Source organism: Heliangelus exortis, chromosome 2, assembly GCF_036169615.1.
Source record: "Heliangelus exortis chromosome 2, bHelExo1.hap1, whole genome shotgun sequence".
Taxonomy (NCBI): domain Eukaryota; kingdom Metazoa; phylum Chordata; class Aves; order Apodiformes; family Trochilidae; genus Heliangelus; species Heliangelus exortis.
The window spans coordinates 31,291,144-31,306,910 of record NC_092423.1 but is presented as its reverse complement, the minus strand read 5'-3'; the positions used below and the strand labels follow the sequence as shown (position 1 = coordinate 31,306,910).

Genomic DNA, 15,767 nt, shown 5'->3' with positions numbered 1-15,767 from the left:
TGGTTTTTAAGGTAAAAAACATTAAGGTTTTGTAAATTAAAGTAACATACAATATTTTCAGGTGAAAACATAGCCTCAAGCGCCTAACATTAGGTACCAAAAATTCAGGTTAAAATTAAGTCTAACTAAGAAAATGAAAAAGTTTACAATATGGATATGGAAAAATCCATTTGCTCTTAAGAGGCAGAAGTATGGCAAAAACAGAATTTGAAACAACCAGTGGTACACAACAACACCAGCCCGTGGCAAAAAGCACAGATTCATTTGTACTGGCATCCTCCTTGGTGCAAAACCACACTGCAGAGTCCTTACAATAATACCACAGCAAGTACCTCTTTGGCAAAATATTTTGGTTTCCAGGATGCTGTCAGAGCCACACGCTGCCTCTCCTCAGCCCGCTGCCTCTCTTCAAGGCAGTGCTTGTGCTCTGTTGCTGCATCAATGTTTCCTTCTTTCAGAGAACTGGTGACATGTTGCCACAGGCGCCTGCGTGATGGAGAAGGAGGACAAGTGACAGTGAGGACACTTCTGCCCCAGCCATACTGGCCAGGCCACAGTATGGTGAGAGACAAGACTGATGCTGATGATTGGTCATAGAATCATAGAATTGGCTGGGTTGGAAGGGACCTCTGAGATCACCAAGTCCAACCCTTGATCCACTACCGCTGCAGTTACCAGACCATGGCACTGAGTGCCACATCCAGTCTCTTTTTAAATATCTCCAGGGATGGAGAATCCACCACTTCCCAGGGCAGCCCATTCCAATGTCTGATCACCCTCTCAGTACAGAAATTCTTCCTAATGTCCAACCTAAACCTCCCCCGGCACAACTTGAGACCGTGCCCTCTTGTCTTGCTGAGAGTTGCCTGGGAAAAGAGACCAACCCCCAACTGGCTACCCCCTCCTTTCAGGGAGTTGTAGAGAGTGATGAGGTCTCCTCTGAGCCTCCTCTTCTCCAGGCTGAACAGCCCCAGCTCCCTCAGCCTCTCCTCATAGGACTTGTGCTGGAGCCCCCTAGCTTAGTTGCCCTCCTTTGGACCTGCTCCAGGACCTCAATGATGCTCTCCATGCTGTTCTGGCAAGTCACAGAGCTTGTGAGCAATCTCTTATTCGTTGCATTCGTGGCCAGATTTTCAGATTTGCTCAGCTCCCAGTATTCTGTTCATGTTCCTGACTTTTCACCACCCGAGCTTTTTCTCAAAGCAGACTGATATAATTTTACCATTTCCTGCTCATGTTCTTTACTGGTGATCCATCCCCAAATTACAGGCATTCATTCTGCATTTATTTGCAGTTTAATTTTTAAATTATAAGGGCATGCTAACCAAAAGCCTAGAGTACATTACATTGGGACCCTGGCTGTCCCCACGAGGTTATCAACAGAGGAACTGATGCCCTGATTCTAGGGAGCCCTTCTAGGCCTGTGCTTCATATTCCCAATTAGCACGAGTTACAGTACATAACCAAGCTTGTTTTTCACACAACTGATGGCATTTGGATGTGATGCCTTCTCACACTGAATTAGCCTAGCAGAAACTTTGGTCAGAAAAATACTGAGAAGAAACTGGCAGCAGCTTTCCCAAATTTCCAGGGATGTTTAAATGAGTTTCTGTTTACAATCTGATATAAATATGCATATCCTGGAGAAACACTGAATATTTGTAACTTGCTTACTATTATCCAAAAAAATTCAACAAATATTCTTCAGAGCTACTGGTTTCCTTATTTACTCCAACCTTTCTGTTCCTAAACTACAGGAGGAAAATGAGCTTGAGATCAGAAAGAATGTCTAGCAAGCTGGAAAATGGTATCTGACCCTGCACAATGACTTCTTCACATCTTCAGGCAGTAGAGAGGATATACTTACAGATAATAAAAGGAAGCTTAACTCATGTTTATAAATCCTCCACTAAGAGGTTCTTATATTCAATAAAAATACTGATTTTTCTGAGTGTCAAACAGTGAATAACAGAACAAGTTTGGTTTTTTTTCTAGTGCACCTAACCAGCTAGGCATGTGATGAGAGTGCTGAGAGCCTTAAAACTATGTGTGTTTGTGTGTCTGTGTGTGTATTTATAACTCACATTTTACATGTTTTATCCATATATATGTTCTAAAAATAGACAAACATGAAATTGTAAATTTTAACATGCAATTTGACTTGCAACACACCAATGTGACTAACATGTTACAAACACTCAAAAAGGCAGATGAAAACACAGAACTACCATTTTCCAAATGCTTACTAAAATGCATACAAGCAGTGCACAGGAAATTGATGTATTCATCACTGTAATGTAATTTATGTTCCAAAGAACCAATGCCCAGCTCCAGCTACATTAATGTGCTGTAGGAAGTGAGGTGGTTTTGAACCACAACACTGAAAACTGCAGTTTGCTTCCCTGTCCTGTTCCCACCTGAGGTTGGAGAAGCAGAACACCTTAACACCTCACCTTGATTCCAGGGGGCCTTGCTTTTCTATCGGCCTGATTTTCTTCCTGATGACAGGCAGTTTGTTGGTGTCAATCACTTTGGTTTCTCCGTTGCTGTAAGTAAATTCCAGAGTACCATTCCACTCTCCCTGGGCCTTGCAGACAATGGTGTTAGTGGGATTGTGTTTCACTTCAGCTGTAACCCTGGTTCAAGAGGGAAGAAACAAAGACCACCAAAATAAGAGGTACCATTTATTGCCAGTGTACCAAAGCACTGCCACAGCTAAGGCTGCAGGCAGCTCTCCACATATACAAACTTAATTTTCAAGCAAAGTGGTGATGCAGTCTCCAGAAAGACTCAACCCAAGAAAGCTCTGCTAACCCAGCAATAGCTTTTGGATGACCCAACTTGAAATTCTGAGACCCTGCTCTAACCCAGAGCTGTTTACTTCATCAGCCTGAAAAACAGCTCCTGCCATTCACAGGACATTTTCTCACCTGGACATAATGCTGTGAGATATTGTGACAAAGGCTTCAGATACCTTTATTTTCTACATTAGCTCTGCAAGTTTACTTCGGAGAGGCAATGATTAAAGCTACCTCAGTGATCCCAGAAACAATCTGAAGGAGCAAAACAGGTAGGTAGGACTAGAAAATTAAGATGCAGGGAGAAGTTTTGTGTGTGTATCTCTATGACCGTGCCCACATGTGCTTCAGCAAGCCCTCTCAAGTAACCTGTAAACTCAGTTAAGTTTTTTAATTATTGAACTAACACAGCACAACCTTCTCCAAAAGGCAGCCTGATGGCACCAATTAGTCATCTACACCTTTTAATGCAACCCCTGTCAAAACAGCCCACATTGATATTTGCCTGAACACAATATTGAAATGGTTGACACACATATGGAAGAACAAGTAAACCAACTGAAATAAAGCAGAGGTAGCCATGCAAAAGCAGAGCCTTCTCATGGACACTGCTGCAGTCTACAACAGAACCTGAAAGGGATCTTGTGTACGTGAATAACTGGGTCAGCTTGAGCACAGAAGAAAGAATCTTGCACTGTCTCTTCACACCCTTAACAAAGGGGAACCAAAGACACATAAGTAATATTTTCATCATCTGAAAATCCTGTGCCAAAGTCAGAATCCCCAGTATGGAGTTGCTGCTAAGGACAGTGACACTTTTGCTTCTTTCCTCCTTACAGGAGCTCTGCCTGGAACACCAGTTCACCCACAAGACTCTCACAGAAGCAGCAGCTGGTGTACCAGAAATCCTGCCTTTTCTGCATACATTTTTTCTGATCCTTCACACTTCCAGCAATTTTCACAAGCAACAACGAGTGGATGAATGCATTCACTTTAGTTTAATGAAATAAAAAAAGCCAATTCAGTTAAATGACATAAAATTTGCAACTGCAATAAAGTGTGCTCTAAAGCTGTAAGTCACCTCAGACACTAAAAGATATTCAGGTATCTGTGCATTAAATACTCCAACAGAAGAACCAAACAGAAGAACCAAACCCAAGAGTCCAGTGGCAGCTAAAGAAGAGCAAGACAATAATTCCCATACCTGTGGACCTTCCCTCCATAGAATGGCTTGGTGTGGAAGGTGACTGTAGCAGAATAGCCAGTTCTGGCACAATTGATACTGACTTTCCCTCCAAGCTCCACCCATGGGATGGTAAGAATTGAGCGAGCATAGGCACTAGGCAGGGTAAAAACATACTCTTCTTCATGTTCCATCAGGTATAGGACACCTGTGTAGGAAAAAGGTTGAAAGTGAAATGATAAAAATTTTCCTGGTAAGACCTGATAGTCACTTACTGATTACTGCCATCAAAAAGTACTTCCACAGGGAGCACAATGTGCAGTTGGCCTTGAAGGAGGGTACCCTCTGGTAAGAAAAGAAGTCTGCCCTCTGGAACTAATCCCTTCAAACAAATACTTTCAAAATCACACAGTTTGAATGTGTACCTGGAGGTCCTTCATAGTAGCAAATGGCTTATCAGAATAGGACACTCAGTGTCCTATTATAATCTGTCTCCAGAAAAAACATGGGTGTGACCAAAGACTCCTCAATTCTCCTCTCAATCAGACATGGCCAAGTCCTCTCCACTAATTTCGTACTGATAAATTTGTTGGTGTCAGTAAAAGGCTCTCTCTAGGTCTGCCTTGATGTGAGTAGGAAAGATGTTTAAGGAATCCCTCTAGAAATTCCCTCAAAGTTTGCTCCTTCACTTCTAAATGCCTGATTTTCCACAGAACCTTTGTGAAAGTCTTGCATAACAAAAAGGGGTCACCAGGGCCACTGCTCTGTTACCACCAAGAGCCAATGTCTCTACCATGCAGAGAAAATTACTGGCAATTCTGTTTCACTTTGTGAAGGTCCCTCCAGCCTCAGCATTATGGGGTGGTAAATAAAAATACACAGCAGCAGTAATTTCTCAAGATTACTTAGGACTCCAAAAGAATGTGCATGTCTGATCAGATCTTAGCTTCCCTTGGGGGTTAAGGAGGGAGCTCTGTCCCCACCATAGGTGTACTATGGTCTTCAGGATGACAAGGAACAGGACAGAAGACCAGATAAAGAGCACCTTAAACCCTACACAGAGAACCAGATCACGCCAAGTATCTGTCGTATATTTCTGATTAGAGTTTTACACCATTCTGTGTCCCATTTAATAACTGCCTAGAGGCAAAAACTACAGCCTTGAAAATAATTTTTCACAACAGGGCTTGAAAATAACCCATTACAGGAAATGCTAACTACCCAGAAATATTTGAGGAAGAAAAAAACCAAACCAAAACGAAACAGGGAAACTATCTTGACAGAGTAATATTATCTGCTTAGAAACAAGATGAGCTAGAGCCAATTTGCCTTCACCCTGGGGCAGAGAAATGAAGAACACATTGGTAGAGGTATTGATTAGTTTGTCTGTTTAAGGGAATAACAACACTAATTTTGCAAAGTGATTTGACCTGTAATGATGAAAAAGCACTGAACGGGAAACAAGGCACTACTACTGCCAGCATCAAAATAAGCTCTTAATGCTGTGTGAAAACACAAATCCAAAAACATTCAGAATTTAAAAGCACTGAGCTGTAACACCATCTTATCTTAAATATTGGCTCCAATTAATGGAACTAAATGCAGGCAAGGGAAGCTCTTGCATCTTGTCACTTCTGCCTTCTGAAACAACTCCACAGGAACATATCTTTTGCAAACCAAGAGTTTTATGCAGTTGTTTTCAAGACTTCCGTACCCTCAGCCTGCCAGCAATGACCCAGCCAGTGCTTCTACTCCAGCAGCTTTGACACTGGGGAGTGCAAAAGCACAAACACAGAAACACAATGTCTTAAAAGGACCTTAAATCATTTTGCCTTGGCAAGTCAAAAAAAGTCTCTCGTGTCACCTGCTGAACCTTCACCAGCAAGGAACAGCCAGGACACAGCTGGAACACACACATATTTTGCCTCCAGCTTCCTTAGCTCTGTACCTGCAGGTGAAACCAAGCTGAACACATTGCAGGAAGGCTGAGCTACCCCAAGCAGCTGGGATACACAGTCAGGTAGAACTTCTACTCAAAAAGATGATTCTTATCAAACTGAGTTTATCAAACACATTAAATGGATGCTGTAATAATATTCAATTAATAAAGAACAATCATGAAGCCTTTTAACTAGATGATATTCAAGAAGGATCAAACAAAGTTGGTGAGTACTGATCAAAGGCAGAAAGGAAACCCCACAGTCTGCAGTTGGGCATTTTCCACAGAGAACTACAAGAGGTGCAAGACTCCAGCCTCTCAGCTTTCTTTTCCTCTCCTCTTCCCATTCATGTTCCACCTTCACTACAGTGTTGGGCACCTGACTGTAGCAGCAGTCAGCTGCAGGAAATGGTGTGTGGTGCTCCCCATAAAGTCACATTTCCCCTGTCTCAGTGTCCTAAGCAGAGACACAATCCTCACACAGCCAAAAAGCAGAGTTTGCCTGAAAGCCTCAGCCTCTGACAGGACAGTTCAGCACAGAATCACAGAATGTTTGGGGCTGGAAGGGCCCTTAAATATCATCTACTTCCAACTCCCCTTTATGGGCAGGGATGCCTCCCACTACACCAGGTTGCTCAAAGCCCCATCCAACCTGGCATTGAACATTTCCAGGGAGGGGGCAACCACAACTTCCTTGGGCAACCTGTGCCAGTGTCACAGTGAAGAATTTCTTCCTAGTATCTAGCCCAAATTTACTTTCTTCCAGCTTAAAGCCATTTTCCTCCATCCTATCACTTCATGCCCTTGTAACAAGTCCCTCTCCAGCTTTCCTGTAGCTCCTTCAGATTCTGGAAGACCACTACAAGGTCTTTCCAGAGCCTTCTCTTCTCCAGGATGAACAACCCCAACTCTCTCAGGCTGTCTTCATAGGAGAGGTGCTCCAAGACCTCCCATGATCTTTGTGGCCCTCCCCTGGATTCACTTCAGAAGGTCCACATTCAGTTTTGGGGGTTCTGTTGTTGCAAAGTTTTTGTGTTTATTTTGTTTGGGTTTTTTTTGTTGGTTGGTTGTTGTTGTGGGGTTTTTTTTTAAGACAAATGTTTAAATTTATGAACCACATCTTCATTGAGCTTCTCCAGTCTCCTACTTCCCCAGGCCCAGCCATCCCCCCCTCCTTTGACCATCACTTCACATTCTTATGAGAGAAGAAACTACCATGATAAACACAACTTTCTTCTGGGTTAGTATAGGTTTGCTTCTGTCTCCCTGATGGAATTTGTATCTTTCTTACTCCACACTGGAGTAGGAGGGATGCAGAGCTCTAACAAATGCCACTGTGCACACTGGAAAGTGAACAGCAAATAATAGCAATGACCTTCAATGTCAATATTTAACCACCACAGCCAGTTAGATATTAAAAACTGAACCCAGCTCTCTTGGCAGTATTTTTAGCACTTGACAGCACATTTTTTTAAATTCCTTAAACACCTGAACAAATAAAATTTTAATGAAGTGCTGTCTCACTTGAAATGTGACTCCAGATGAATAGTTAGAATCTAAAAAAGAATAAAGGGAAGATTTGACTATCCATAACTTGTAGCATTAACATGACTGTTACTTTCACATTCTATCTTTTCCACCATCCACATGAAAAACATTGTTTTATTGAAGCACCATGAAGACTGTAGCTGGGACCACGTCTGAACTGGGACCCGTCCTTTCTTTGGGAAGATGAAACTACAATGAGTCAACATTTTAAACTGCTACCACAACTCTAACTCATGGCCTGTAGTGCCAACTTTAAATCTTGAAAAAGGAAGAAGAACCAAAGCACAACAGTTATTTTTAAAAGCATTGTGTACTCTTAACTCTCCTTGTAAGTACATCATTACATTGTGAACCATCTTTAAGGATATCTACTGAAAAACACAAACACACAGGCTATTTTTCTTCCCTTGCTTCCTTGCTGTAGGGGATTATAAGTAAATACACATTAAAAGTTGAAGAAGATTCTCCCATTTTCAGCAATGGTTCCTCCTCTCACATCAAAGAATTATTTCAGAAACTGCCGAGTCCTCTTAAAAAAAAAATCTTAAGCATTTATAGGCAGCTGTTACGCATAGAAGAACGCACCAGAGAAGTACTCTGGGAGGAAGAGCGGATTTAGTAATTTAGTTTATTAGAAAACAAATCCCACAGAGAAGGGTGAAATTTTTATAAACAAGTATAAACTTTGAAATTCCCCCTTGAAATGTCCTCAACACCATTTACTCCTGCTTTTGACTGAGGCAACGTATTCACAGTCATGCTCCTTCCTCAGCCTGCATTAAAGGAAGTGATGTTTGTGGCATACAATTTTCCCTGTTTAACTGTTACATGTCCCTCACTAATGCTGCGGCTTTGTGAATTGATTTTCCAGTAGCACATATTGACAAAACACCCAGAGGAGGCTCTGGATCAATAAGCTGCAGAAGAGACATGTGAAATTTAATGCTTCCCACTGATTGTATGGAGATCAATCTGAACAACAAATGGTATGAGGGACACAAATCCCCTAGAGCAGTTTCCTAATTTAACAGCCTCTACCCTCTGTCTGCATTGTTTGTAACAAACAGGAGCAAGTTACAAAGGGGATGAACCCCACAGAGGGGCAGAGCATCTCCACCCATGCAGGTTGTGAGATGCCAGAACCAGGATCTTATTTTTCTCATAGATGCATTGCACTGCTCCTTTTCCAAAGACTGGAGCCATTTGCTAAATTAAGCAATGAGTGCCATGTGATACAGAAAGTGTTCTGAAACCACTGGGCAAAAAGAATATTAATCCAAACATTAGCACTGGGAAATATTTTGGTAGCTGTAGTTACATAGAGCCGGCAATCTTTGGGACTGGTAAATTTGAAAGTTGCTAGTGCCTCAGAAATAGAAATTATTGACCTGTATATCTATAAACACATGCACATATGTATACTTGAACAGAACAGTCCAGTTTTGGGCCCCTCAGTTTAGGAAGGATATCGAGGTCCTGGAGCAGGTCCAAAGGAGGGCAACCAGGCTGGTGAAGGGACTCGAGCACAAGACCTATGAGGAGAGGCTGAGGGAGCTGGGGCTGTTCAGCCTGGAGAAGAGGAGGCTCAGAGGAGACCTCATCACTCTCTACAACTCCCTGAAAGGAGGGTGTAGCCAGGTGGGGGTTGGTCTCTTTTCCCAGGCAACTCTCAGCAAGACAAGAGGGCACGGTCTCAAGTTGTGCCGGGGGAGGTTTAGGTTGGACATTAGAAAGAATTTCTTTACTGAGAGGGTGATCAGACATTGGAATGGGCTGCCCCGGGAAGTAGTGGATTCTCCGTCCCTGGAGATATTTAAAAAGAGACTGGATGTGGCACTCAGTGCCATGGTCTGGTAACTGCAGTGGTAGTGGATCAAGGGTTGGACTTGATGATCTCAGAGGTCCCTTCCAACCCAGCCAATTCTATGATTCTATGATTCTAGAAGAAGAGTAAAAACATTCATTGCGTCCATTTTTATTCATTCTGGAAAGAGCACTGAACCTTTTCCCTACCCATCAATCCTTTCCAAGGTTGATTTCATTTTAACAAGAGATCTTTGGCTGCCTATATACCTCACTAGTTTTTAAAACATTTTAAACAGCAGGAGTGAAAACACAAGATATAACTAGCCACTTGATAATACAGAGCAATCCACTTAAACATAGTTTATGGTCTCAGCAAAATTAACCCATGAATCAAAGGTGACACTTTTTATTGGATTTTGCTGCTTTGGAACTAAATCCAAGAGTAGCAAAGGAACACACACAACTAGCACTGAGGTGTGCTCAGCACATCGTTAACCACTAAAAAGCATCCTCATCCTTATCCACTAAAAATTATCCTGATCCTACAACCAAAATCTGTTTGAAGATTCTTTAGATCACATACAAAGCATTAAATATTTACACTGACTCCTTCATCCCTTGCTAATTGAAATCTTAATGATTCTATTTATTACACGCCCTTCCTCACCCTCACTCCCCCATCAGTACATAATTAGCTCAATCCAGATTTAGAGACTGCACATGCAATGTGAATTCTTTTATGAAAAAAGCCCACTCTTCAGGGTAGCTTCCTCCTGAGGAAACCCAACACTGACTACTCTGAAAAGCAGGTTTTTGTTACGCAGTGAAAAAAAAAGTTGAGGCATTTTATTAGCAAGACAGATTTAGACCCCTCATAACCACAGAGGAAAGGCTAGCATACAAAACAGCTTCTCACACAGATTTCCAGCATGTCCCTGCTATTCATTCTGCATCTCTACACTAAAACTTACTTTGAACCAAACAAAAATTGCAGATAGGGGAGAAAAAATAAAAAAAAAAAAAAAAAAAAAAAAAAAAAAAAAGTCACTTTGAGGTGCAACATACACTAACAATTGTACAAATCTGGTACTGAGCTGGACCACACTGTCCTCAAATCCCTTAGTTCTTTTAATTCTTATTGAATCCCTTGTACTTCTGTGGCTTCCTATTGCAGTATGTTCACTGTTGCTTCTAACAACAAAGCATAAGAAGCAACATGTTCTACACATCTAAGGACACTGTGTTAAAAAAAATAGGCTTCAAAAGCACCACAGAAACATTAGCAGCATATTCCTTACACAATAGAGGTCCAGAACTTCAGTACTACTTTTATTTCTGTAAATAGCCATGCAGTAGAAAAAGCTTCACTGAATTGTTTGAAGGCCACACACAAAACTATGCAGTAGAGAGCAACATTTCAAGCCAAATCCCAGTTGTTTGCATTCAACACTAAGGTCACAACAAAATTACAGGTCAAACAACATTGCTCTGATAAATATCTGAAATGGAACAAGATGGTAACTCCCTACCAACTCATTTAGCCAAAACATTTATTGCAGCTCTCTAATGCTTTGTTGGGAAGGAATTTATGGGTTTTTTCTTACATACAAACAGCACTGAATGAATGCACAGGTTAGCAAACCTGCTATAACACCAGAATGATTTTAAGGAAGTCTCAGAATGGGTATAAGTATTTTAGAGATACCAATGAAACTGCTTTTCAAGTAGCATCATGCAGAATATAAAATCCTTAGTCATCTAACAAAAAGTCACAGGCACCCACATGTGCATAAGTAAACTTGAGCAACAGCCAGAAAAAGGAGCTGAATGCTCATACTGGAAAGAAAAAGGTGGAGACCAGAAAAGAAATATAAGCAGTAAAACGTCATTAGTAAGGTCATCCAATGCACAGCTGCAAAATAAAAGAAACAGAAGAAAACCCAGGGATTTCTATTATTTGTGAGATGTCAGTTTGACTCTTATCAAAAGCAGGATCAACCAAATTTCAATCATTCCTGAGGAGCTTGGTTAATCTGGTTTTAACAGTTTAAAAATAATAAGACTTTAAAATCCTTCTAGCAGCCCTTGCCATCAGGAAGCTCCTCCTAGCAGCTAACTTTAGATTCTACCTAACTACCCCTCCACATACCACCTGACTAATACCAGGTCTTTCCTTAAAGCTGCCCTGTGCTAAACTAACTCACTCCATTTGAAATGCTACAGTACATAAAATGTCTTTAAATATGAAGGAAATAGTCTAAATGATATTTCCCATTAAAAAATTATTAGGCTCTGCTTTATTAAACATGTAAATACATAGCTTTTTCACACTGTAAGTCCAACAGCTACTTTTTTTTGGTTCAGAAATCTATTCCCCAGTACTCATGCTGACCTCAATCTAATACTAATAATCTAATAATTTATGCTTATGCATCTTATGAGGATGAGTGTCTGCAGTAGATTGTAATTTTTGCACAGTCTGACAAATCTACACACCAATGTATATAGGAAGACTTCCCTGGGATTAAAGTAATAAATAAAAATTAAGGAAGTGTAATTTCGAGTGAAGAAAACCACACTGCAGAGCAAGCATTTTAAATCAAGTCTGTCAGGTCGAGGTTGGATGTTTTCAGATGACAGAAAAGCTTCAGCAGTACAACTTCCTGCTGCCTTTTGCCACTCCTCAACAGGCAACAGAAATGCTTGGGCTGCACTGGAGTTTCTCCATCACTTTCCAGAAATGCTGTCACTGTGCAGCTACACTGCTTACATGAATTAAAAAACAGCAAACAGCAACAACAGAAAAGATGAATAATAACTAAAATTGGAAAACTTCCTCCCAAAATGCCCATAAAGACAGCAATAAACCTTGCAATAAAAGAGTTCACCATTGGAGATGTTCCCCAAAGCCTGCCTCTACACCTACGGTATCTCCAGGATGATGGAAAAAAAAGAGAGGGGTAAGAGAGAACTTATTCTCACAAATACTCATTTAGCAATCCTAGGGTAGGGAAGTGGTTCATTCCCAGACCCTTTCTCTCTCAAAACTGGGACACATCAGGGCTTTGAAGTCTTTAATCACCACAGTAGACACCCCCAATCCCAGGGAACTGTGCGCTAGCAGCAAGAAAAAGGGATTTCCCGACTCCTACATAAGCATAAATTACTTTGGGTTTAATTTTATTTCCATTTAATAGCTCCCTTCTCCGAGAAAAACAGTGCTAGAAATGAGAATGTACAAGAAAAATGCAGCAAGTTAAAGAAGTGACCCAGGCTGGCAGTAGAACAGTCAGGAGATGGACAGAAGGACCAATTTCCCTGCTCACAATCCCTTCCCAACTTCCTTAACTCCTTATAAAAAGCAAAATACCCAAATCATTGGAATAAGGGAACACCAGTACTGGCACAGACTTTAACTACCACAACGACATCAAGTATAGTAGTAAGGAATTTTCATGGCTCTCCTACAAAAAAGGGAATATATTGCCATCAGCAAAGAAGCTACTGTAGCTCTTCCAACTGTTTGAGTTTGTTCTTCAGTTCTAGCAAGCAGGAACAGCAGCAGATGTCTGCATGTTTCCAAAATACATGTCTGTATTTTGTTATTATTAATAAGCAAAACCACATCACCACATTTTTACTAGCTTTAATATCATAGTAGTTAACATAATGGTGACAAAAAGCAGCACTACTGTACGTTGTCTTGGTACTTCTGAGACTACAGTCTAAAAAACTAGTTAAGAGTAAACATGTAAAATTATACACAGGAAATTACCCTCTAATGGCAAAAGAGACTGAATTGCTTTCCTATGTGACCTCCTGTAGGTGACTGGACTCATGATTGGACTCTTTTGAGGTCCCTTCCAACCTGTAAATGTGATTCTGCTTAAAAAAGTCAAATCAATACATTAGCAGTCAGCAACCACACTGGTACAGGTGTGCTCATCAGCTCAGAGCATCCATGAAGAACTTGTTATGACCCCCTGTATTTCTAAATTCATGCTGAGCAAATGGCAAATCACAAAGCAGACTGAGTGTGCATGATGCAGCAAATTGTGATTTATACCTCAACTAAATGACTTCCTATGAAGCTTGAGACAATACAGTGACTTTATAAACACTACAGAAACCCTGATTTATTTGCAGAAACTATGAAAAAAAGAACGTTTGGCTTAAGTAAAAATGTGTTTTCTCTTATTGCTTTCTTCCAATTGTAAAACTGTCCCATACCGAATCATCTTACTTTAAAAGTGCAAGAGCAAGAAAAATAATAAAGATAAACATCATAATAAATAACAAACACTCAAATGTTCTTATAGACTATTCTATCAGTAGGCATTTGCTACTTCAAGTTAACACATGGCTGTAATTAACAGTCTCACATAAATATAAGCACACATCTATATACATGATGTGTGTCCCACATTCTGTCTGGAGAGAAAAACACACTTTGAACCCTACAGTTTTAGCTCCAAACGTTAGAAACAAGAATAGCCACAAGTTTCAAACGAAAGGTCAGAGGTAGAGCAAGCAGGAAAATATCTGGGTTTCTGTCGTGCTGACAACCACAACTTTAGATCAGAAAGAAAACAAATAAATTAAAAGCACATTTCTTACCTTCACCTACCATAGAAACACCTATTGACATGCCCATAAACTTGCTTTTGGTCCACACGTGAGCGTTCACACACATTTTCTTCTCTTTGCACTCACAGTAAAAGCAAGACACCGGCGGGTGATGGGAAACTTGTTCAGCTACAAACCTCAGCTTGTAGCACGTGGACTGGTCCGGGCTAAACTCCTTGGTTGGGTCCTTGGAAACCTCAGAGGCACCGTTAGTTCTGAACCCTTTCACTTGATCTTTAGGCACATCCCACGAGCAATGAAACGTTTCACCAATTATAGGGTTATAGGGCTTCTTGGCAACTGCTCCCTTTCGGCCTTCGTGAAAAGCTGTGAGATAATACTCCACAAAGCAGATAATTCTTTCCTCGGGAGTGGCTCCAGCTGCAATTGACAAAAACAGGTCTGGATGGGCCATGAAATTTGCATACATCTCCAGCAGGGATCTTTTCTCCAAAATAAATGTTGGAAGCACTACCTGTATGCAAAGCAGACAAAGGCAGATATGATTTCCCCGTGATCATACTACCACAGGGGGAAGAGGGGGGGGGGGGAAACAGTCATAACAGCTGCAATTATGGCCCTGCCAACTTTCAGGAGAGCCTATTTTCCTCCCCTGCCACAGCAATTTCATTTTCTTTGCAGTGTAAACAATGAGAGAAGGAAAAAGAAGCAGCCTTGATAGCCATGCAGGCTGCTTCCTATTTCATTATGATTCTCAACAGCAGCTCACACAAGAGGGATGGGCTGTTCCACTCACATGGAAATCTGCCTTTTCCTCTCCTCTCAGTTAACAAACCAACCATTGTTGTCCTCCTCTATTACAGGAGATAATAACATACTCTGATGTAAATTAATTTACAGCAAGCATCAAACCCAGTGTATCATAACCCTCCAAAAAGAGCCAGGCACACCCTCCCAAATGACTGGAAGATGAATAAATACAAAATATAATAATTTATATAAACATATGCATCACCAATCTGTAAGAGGTGGAGAGTGTAAGGGGTTCGTCTACCCATTCTGTCAAACATACAGGCTCCCAGTTCCACTCCTGGGCCCCTGACCAACCACAGGATATGAATTAGGTCCATTCCAAACTCTAACAAACCAAGCCAACTAGATCCAACCAAAACAATCTCTGTGTTTCCAAAGACAAAACTACACCAAGGACCCTTCCCAACAGGCTGTGGGCAAGAAAACAGTCTGACTCCCTTTGCATTACATGATCATATATGTCACGTTCCCTCCCAGGTCAAATCCCTTGCTGCCTCCACACTATTCTGTCACCCCTGGGAACACAGCAGGTCCCCTCAGTTTGAGTTTGTACATGCTACTGTGGCCCATCCACACCTTCACCTTATTTCAGACAAGCTGAAACAAACAAAACCTGCACAAACTGTTAGATTAACCCCCTGGGACTAGAGAGGCTCCAGGAGTCCCAGAAAAAAATCTGGACTGAGCACTGGGCAGTCTGCACTGGAGGGAGGCAGCCCCGAGTGCTTTGGATGTAGTCTCAAGTGACCCATCTACCAACACAGATGTTGCCAAAGTCACCCACTTTGGAATAACACTTTGTTAAAAGTTTTCAGTGAAACATCCTGGGGTGCACTGCAAGTCAGACAAAGGCTACAGGACCTAAAATAATTTCTCTCTCTTTCCCTTCTCCATTGCACTCCAGACCTTGCGTAGGGGCACCACAGAGGAACTCAAGAGGTTACTCCTGAGTGATCAAGAAGGAAATTCTCGCACACAGAGATTTTACCAACAGCTGTTCTCTATTAAAGCAATTCTTCCGCTTTCCTCTAATCCCTCATTTACTTCATTCTTCTTTACTTTTTCCCTTCCCCAAAAATAAGGTTATTTACTG

At 41.3% G+C, this 15,767-nt stretch overlaps 1 protein-coding gene across 2 annotated transcripts in view; it reads right to left on the bottom strand.

The window, feature by feature from the left end:
* OSBPL10 (oxysterol binding protein like 10) overlaps positions 1 to 15,767 on the bottom strand; it is a 118,195-nt gene that overhangs the window by 811 nt on the left and 101,617 nt on the right. For both annotated transcript variants that reach the window (XM_071735446.1, XM_071735445.1), the window contains 4 exons: positions 13,892 to 14,375; positions 4,003 to 4,189; positions 2,454 to 2,636; positions 333 to 486 (listed from right to left, as the gene is read on the bottom strand). In XM_071735446.1, the coding sequence (XP_071591547.1) occupies positions 333 to 486; positions 2,454 to 2,636; positions 4,003 to 4,189; positions 13,892 to 14,375 (1,008 nt within the window). The remainder of the gene's footprint in view (positions 1 to 332; positions 487 to 2,453; positions 2,637 to 4,002; positions 4,190 to 13,891; positions 14,376 to 15,767) is intronic.